The following is a 6,069-nucleotide window of genomic DNA, read 5'->3' on the forward strand; positions in this document are numbered from 1 at the left end:
AAACTATAGAAATTTGGTTGTATGTTGTGTGGATAGTGAGAGAAAAATGCTGCACGCCTTGCGACAAATAAGTGCCAGATTGGATGTGTCGTCGTCAAGATTAGCGGGTCAAGACTTAGACTAGTAAATTTCTTTTATGCGCGTAAGGCTTCAGATGGTGGCGTGGGAGACACGGGGTTTATACTGGTTCGGGCAAAGGAATACCCTACGTCCAGTGTCAGGAGCTGCTCGTGTTGCCCACGCGGAGTTTTGTAGTAGGGGTAACAGGAGTGCGAGAGAGGGAGCTGATCCCAGGTCTCTTGGGCGTGCGCTGATCCTCAAGATGGGATCTGAGTGTTCTGTTCGCTTGGGAGTGCCTGTTGTGCTATGGGTTTGTCTGAGGAGCCTCCCCCCTTGTCTCAGGCCCCCGATTCTCCTTTTATAGTGCAAGGAGACCGCCGAGGTTACAGGCGAGACCTGGGTGTGGGCAGGAGTAAAGAGATAAACATAGCTAGGTAAAATACAACACGAAATGGGGGAAACAAGTTCCCAGGTCACGGGCATCCTCGCCGGCCTTCGACTTCGGCCGGCGCGTTTGCCGGAGGAGGGTGGCTGCCGTCGCGTCCTGTCGATGGCTTCCTCGGCGACTGTAGCCGCCGGGCGTGATGATGGCATTTCGTCGTGACCCTTGTGTCCGTTGGGGGAGGCGGCGGATCCCACCATCCTGCTGATGGCTCGCGGAGAGCGGACATCGCATCCTTGCCGCCGGGCGCGCGGGACGCGAGAACGGGTGAGGTTTCCCCCTGCTCCGGGCGGCGCAGGCCATGAGTGCCCTGCGGCGAATAGGAGGAGGCCGCAGCTACTGTAGCTTGTACTGTGCGGCCGCGCATGGGTACTGGCAGCAGGTTGCGTGAGGGGCGCGGGCCTCCTTCTTCCTGACAGACTTGCGGCGCATTTATGGTGAGATCGACAGGGGGACCCACGAGATCCACGCCCGAGGCGGATACTTGTCTGGCGGGCCCGGGTCAGCTCGACCACCTACGCCTGGGGTCGGGCGAGGCGGAGACCTGCGGCGGGGGGTCGGGCGCTCCCGACCCCAGACCCACGGTCGGGCGAGGCGGAGCTTGCTCTTCCGCGGGTTGGGGGTGCCTGAACCCGGCATACGGGGTCGGGCGAGGCGGAATGTGATTCTCGCTCCCCATGTTGGGCCGATGGGAGTCTTTGTTACCTTAGGTGGGCCTGGGCCTTGTTGTTTCCATGGGCTTCGAGAGGTCGTTAATATTTCCCCCCAACAGGATGTGATTCATAATGAGTAAACTAAGAGCCGGGTTATCTTGATTAATCAGTGGTTGTCGTGTTGTGCGCTTTTCAGTTATGTGCTTGACAGTATTGTTAAAAAATAGTCTCGGCCCTGTATCAACATATGTTATTATTTGAAAAATTATTATGGATTGATAGCCATTCAGAATCATAATTTGTATGCTTTCCTTCGGTGCTTTCTATATTGCCAGGGATGCTCTGGATGCTTTGGAATTGGTCCGCTAGTGCCAGTAGACATGTTCAATTGTTCTAAGATTTGTGTGGCTGGTTTTTCATCAAATGCATGCTCCTCTTTTATATTGCAATCCTTGAGTTACAGAAATATGTAACCAGAGGATAATGCATTGTATTTCAGATTGAAGAATGGCTTTGCCACAAACAGCTGATATTGTTGTATGACAACATGCAGTCCAATAGAAACTGAAGTTAGTATAGACCCAGGGTCTATCGCCATGACATATTTTAGCTTAAACAATGTACCATTTGCAATCTAATTTGTATCCAAGATTTTCATGGGTGTCCAAGCTTTAGATTGTATTCTCCCTTCCAGTCAAGCAGTTCAAGCTTTAGATTTTCAATTCTTTTTGCCACAGCTACTTGCTGATGTACTAGTATTAGTGCACTGTTTTACAAAATAACTTAATGCTTTTTCTTGTTACTTGTAGATCCCACTAGCACCATTAAGAGTTGGGGAAGGTGAACCTCCACCTTCTTGGGATTCGGTACCAACTCCAATAGGTATAGAATTATGTCTATGTTTAAGTCTTTCTTTTTTTTCTATTTAAAATAGGTACAGAATCCCATAGGTACAGAAACCTATTTAGAAACATGTTTAGCCTTCCATTTTATCTATTTAGCTTCTATTTGACTATAAATTTATATGTTTTAGTTCTGCAATGAATATCTCATTGAGAGATCGTATTAGAAAGAGGAGGGAGGAAGAAGATGATGACATGATGATGTTTCTATTCCCTGCCTTATATTTGATGGGTTCTGCTAGAGAAGGGGGAGTAAAGAAGAAACGTCATACATCAGAAGAAACAGGAGAGGTTAAGGTTCGTCGACTCCTTGAGGGACATATCAAGAACTGTCAAGTTACATTTAGGATGGAACCTCACATCTTCAAAGAGTTGGCGACTTATCTTAGAAGGAAAAGGATCGTTGTTGATACAAGGATTATGATAGAGGAGAAGTTGGGTTTCTTCCTATACATGTTAAGTCGCAACACCTCATATGAGGATCTTGCAGTGACCTTTGGGCACAGCAACGACACCTTTCATCGTCACATCAACCACTTCTTCAAGAAATTCATTCCCACACTTTCTCGTCGTTTCCTCCAGTCTCCCGATCCTAATCAAGTGCATCCGAACATCCAAGATAATCCTAGATTCTATCCATTCTTCAAGAATTGTCTTGGTGCTATTGATGGAACTCATATCCCCGTTTCCATATCCCCTAAGAAGAATTCTCCTTTTAGGAATAGGAAGGGCACACTAAGCATAAATGTGATGGTGGCATGTAATTTCGATCTCAACATCACTTTTATTTCTAGTGGATGGGAGGGATCAATTATAGATTCCAGAGTGCTAAGATCGGCTATGAGCAAGGGCTTCTAGGTACCTCCAGGCAAATTCTATCTGGCTGATGGAGGGTATGCAAATACTCCATCTTTTCTCGCTCCATATTGAGGGGTTCGATACCATTTGAAAGAATTTGGAGCTGGACATCAAAGACCACAAAACTCAAAGGAGCTCTTCAACCACCGTCACGCACTACTGAGGAACCATGTTGAAAGGACTTTGGGAGTGCTTAAGAAGCGCTTCCCCATTCTCAAAGTTTCCACATTCCATACATTGGAAAATCAAGTGAAAATACTAGTAGCTGCAGCCATCTTCCACAATCTAATCCGATTACTTCATGGAGATGAGGAATGGTTGGATCATCAACCGGATAATATCAATCCAACACACTTTGTTTCTCTACCCAATGGTGATCAAATCAATGACTCGGGCACTGCACAAGGCAATGCTTTGAGAGATACCATCGCCCAAGAAATGTGGGTTCAATACCAACATGTAAATTAGTCTTCATGAATTAATAAGCTTGTATCATGAATAAGTTGATGAATAAGTTAATAAGCTTGTATCATGAATAAGTTTTTTCTTTGACAAGCGATGGTTGGAAAAAGCTCCGCAAAGCTCAATGTGATTGCAAGGGGGTCACCAAAGTTGAGTAGGTTCCTACCTACAACAAGTGCTACCAAAAAGTACCCTTCTCCTAAATGCAGTGGGGCAAAGAGGAGTGGAGGTTCACCACAAGGTATAGTGTTTAATGTTTCTTCATGCTTTCTTGTCAATTTTGTATTATTGATTCTATGAAATTTCTATTACTAATGCTTGATCATTGTTTATGTAGGAAAACAAAGAGCGGACTGGAACCCAACTTTTGATAAATCACTTGTTGAAATTCTGCATGAGTATAAAGATAGTGGCTATAGAAGTGACAACGGTTGGAACATTGAAGGGTGTAACAAGATGGTGAAGGAGTTTCATCGGAGAAACAAGTCTGTCTCGTACACAAGGGCACAAATTCAAGATAAAGAATGTCAGCTTAAGAGGTACTACAAAATGCTCAAAGCGGCAAGAATGCAAAGTGGGTCAAAATGGAATGAACAAAGAAATATGGTTGAAGGATCAGCAGCAATGTGGGAGAACCTCATGGTGGTAAGTTAATTTTTTGAAGTAATTCTATGGATAACCTCATAGTGATAATTTTGTATTTGATCATTGTTTTCTTCAAATATGCAGACTTTCCCCAAAATCAAGAAGTTTCAAAATAACAAGGCAAGCTTTCCACTCTTTGATGCTTTGGGAGAACTCTATGATGGTAAGTTCTTTATAGTAACCTCTTTCCCAGTCAGATCTCTATGATGTAAAATAGGTGCTTATCCTATTTCTCTAAATGCATTGTGCCAAATGTAGGCCATCTGGCTGAAGGGACATACAATTTCACTTCTATTGAGTCACAACGTGTGGAAGAGCCCCTTCACCAAATTGATGATGTAGAAGATGGCGCACAAGCTGAGGAAGAAGCCCTATAGGAAATTCATGAGACACGTGATGAAGAGGATGAAGAAAAAGATGCAAGAGATGAAGAGGAGGCAAGAAGTGGACAACGAAGAATGGCTGCATCAAGAAAGAAACCAGAAAAGGAAGGACAAAGGCCTAGAAAGAGTGCAAAAATTGAAGCCATGATGGAGAGGTTCCTTGAAACAAGGACAAAGCAAGCAGAAGATGAAGCTAAACAGCTAGCAAGAGAAAATGAGGCAAGAGAAAATGAGATAAGAGATAAGAAGACTGCTAAAAGTGATGAATTCTCCATCAAAAGGTGCATATCAATCATCAACACAATGGAAGTTACCAAATAGGAAAAGGCTAAAACTTATGCAGTCTTCACTAAGAACAAAGAAAACAGAGAGACTTTCATTTGTGCAAGTGAAGAAGATGAAGAATCCGCTTTGATTTGGCTCAGGAATGAGATGGCCTAGCAGGTGAGATGAGATAAGCACATGCCTTCAGTTTGTTTATATTTTCTCACATGCCATTATTTGTTTCCTACCATTATTTGTTCAAAATTAATTTGCTCAAGACTGATATCAGTAACCTGCTCTGGTCTGTAGCCATGCTATCTACCTATCGATGTCGAATATTGCCATCTATATCTGTATCCAGAAATATCAGTACTAGTCGGTTATTGTATGTGTCGCACTTTGGTATTGTCAGCCACCATACAAAGAGGATTGTCCGTCCTCTTGTGTTGGGTTTTTGTTTAACACAACTTAGATCTTCGTGTTACTGTCCTTTCATGAGACACAGCAGCAACGTGTTTTTGGTGTACCTACATGGTTTGTGATATGAGTCAAATCATTGTTCCTTTTTTCTTTTGCACAAACATATGCTATTAGGAAACATTTTCATATTTTGCTGTATCTGGATGAACAAGTTCACAGTGGTTGTTATGTTGACCTTCAATAATCAAGCTAGTTTATTCTCTCTAACCAGCTATTACTGGTATTTGCAGGGATGGAAAGTGTTGCGGAAAGGTGATGTCTCAAGTTTGGTGAGCTCGAGTGCATGGGTACAGAAGCTCAGATAGGGCAGGGAATAATCTGAATTCAGAAGCTCTTGGTGATCAAATGGAATCTCTGAAATCTGTGGCTTCAGCTGGAGTGCTCTGTACTCTCTAGCATGTGTTCTTTAGCAGAAATTATAGTCTATAGTAGTATGGGGATTTTCTCTTTTTCCTTTTCAATATACTATTTGATGATCCTTGATCATTGCTCATGTTCAAAATTTATTTAAATTTTTTAACTGAAATCATTGCGTTGGTGAATCTGTGATTTGGTTGAATATTGAACTGAATTTTTTTTTGAGTACCATAATCAGGTAGTCTTGTTCTGGTACTCTTTAAATATTGTATATGTGATTGGATTGTCTAGTTGAAGACAATTTTCTATGGTCTGGAATGGTTCCTAGGTAGGATTTGAAACGGACCAGGATCGAGTGAAGGAAGGGGATCCACTTGATCCTGATCAGGAATGGTTCCTGGACCGGAACCAATCCAAAGAAAACGAACAGAGACCTTAGTAAATCTACTAAATTTGTACTCCCTAGTAATTTGGGACGGAGGGAGTAGCTGCTTGTCTTATTTGCAAACGCCAAATGATGTCGATGCGCATATTTTGATTTTTGACACGCGCATTTGGAATCC

At 43.1% G+C, this 6,069-nt stretch overlaps 2 protein-coding genes across 2 annotated transcripts; both read left to right on the forward strand.

Annotated features, from left to right (window-relative positions):
* The first annotated feature begins 1,988 nt into the window (after positions 1 to 1,988).
* On the forward strand, positions 1,989 to 4,031 carry LOC117860373 (uncharacterized). The gene is made up of 3 exons (XM_034743649.2): positions 1,989 to 2,037; positions 3,472 to 3,618; positions 3,715 to 4,031. The coding sequence occupies exons 2-3, from the start codon at positions 3,474 to 3,476 to the stop codon at positions 4,029 to 4,031; spliced, it is 462 nt and encodes a 153-aa protein (XP_034599540.1). The 5' UTR covers positions 1,989 to 2,037; positions 3,472 to 3,473.
* Positions 2,196 to 2,915, forward strand: LOC140223112 (uncharacterized). Its single transcript, XM_072294580.1, has one exon. The coding sequence runs from the start codon at positions 2,196 to 2,198 to the stop codon at positions 2,913 to 2,915; it is 720 nt and encodes a 239-aa protein (XP_072150681.1).
* Positions 4,032 to 6,069: the final 2,038 nt, after the last annotated feature.

This window comes from Setaria viridis, chromosome 6, assembly GCF_005286985.2.
Source record: "Setaria viridis chromosome 6, Setaria_viridis_v4.0, whole genome shotgun sequence".
NCBI classification, from domain to species: Eukaryota; Viridiplantae; Streptophyta; class Magnoliopsida; order Poales; family Poaceae; genus Setaria; species Setaria viridis.

Bases quoted from the DNA above. Each gene is read 5' to 3' on its own strand.
- LOC140223112 (XM_072294580.1), top strand. From the start codon at position 2,196: ATGAATATCTCATTGAGAGATCGTATTAGAAAGAGGAGGGAGGAAGAA.
- LOC117860373 (XM_034743649.2), top strand. From the start codon at position 3,474: ATGGTTGGAAAAAGCTCCGCAAAGCTCAATGTGATTGCAAGGGGGTCA. The intron at 3,619-3,714 runs GTATAGTGTTTA...TTGTTTATGTAG, and splicing joins GAGTGGAGGTTCACCACAAG to GAAAACAAAGAGCGGACTGG.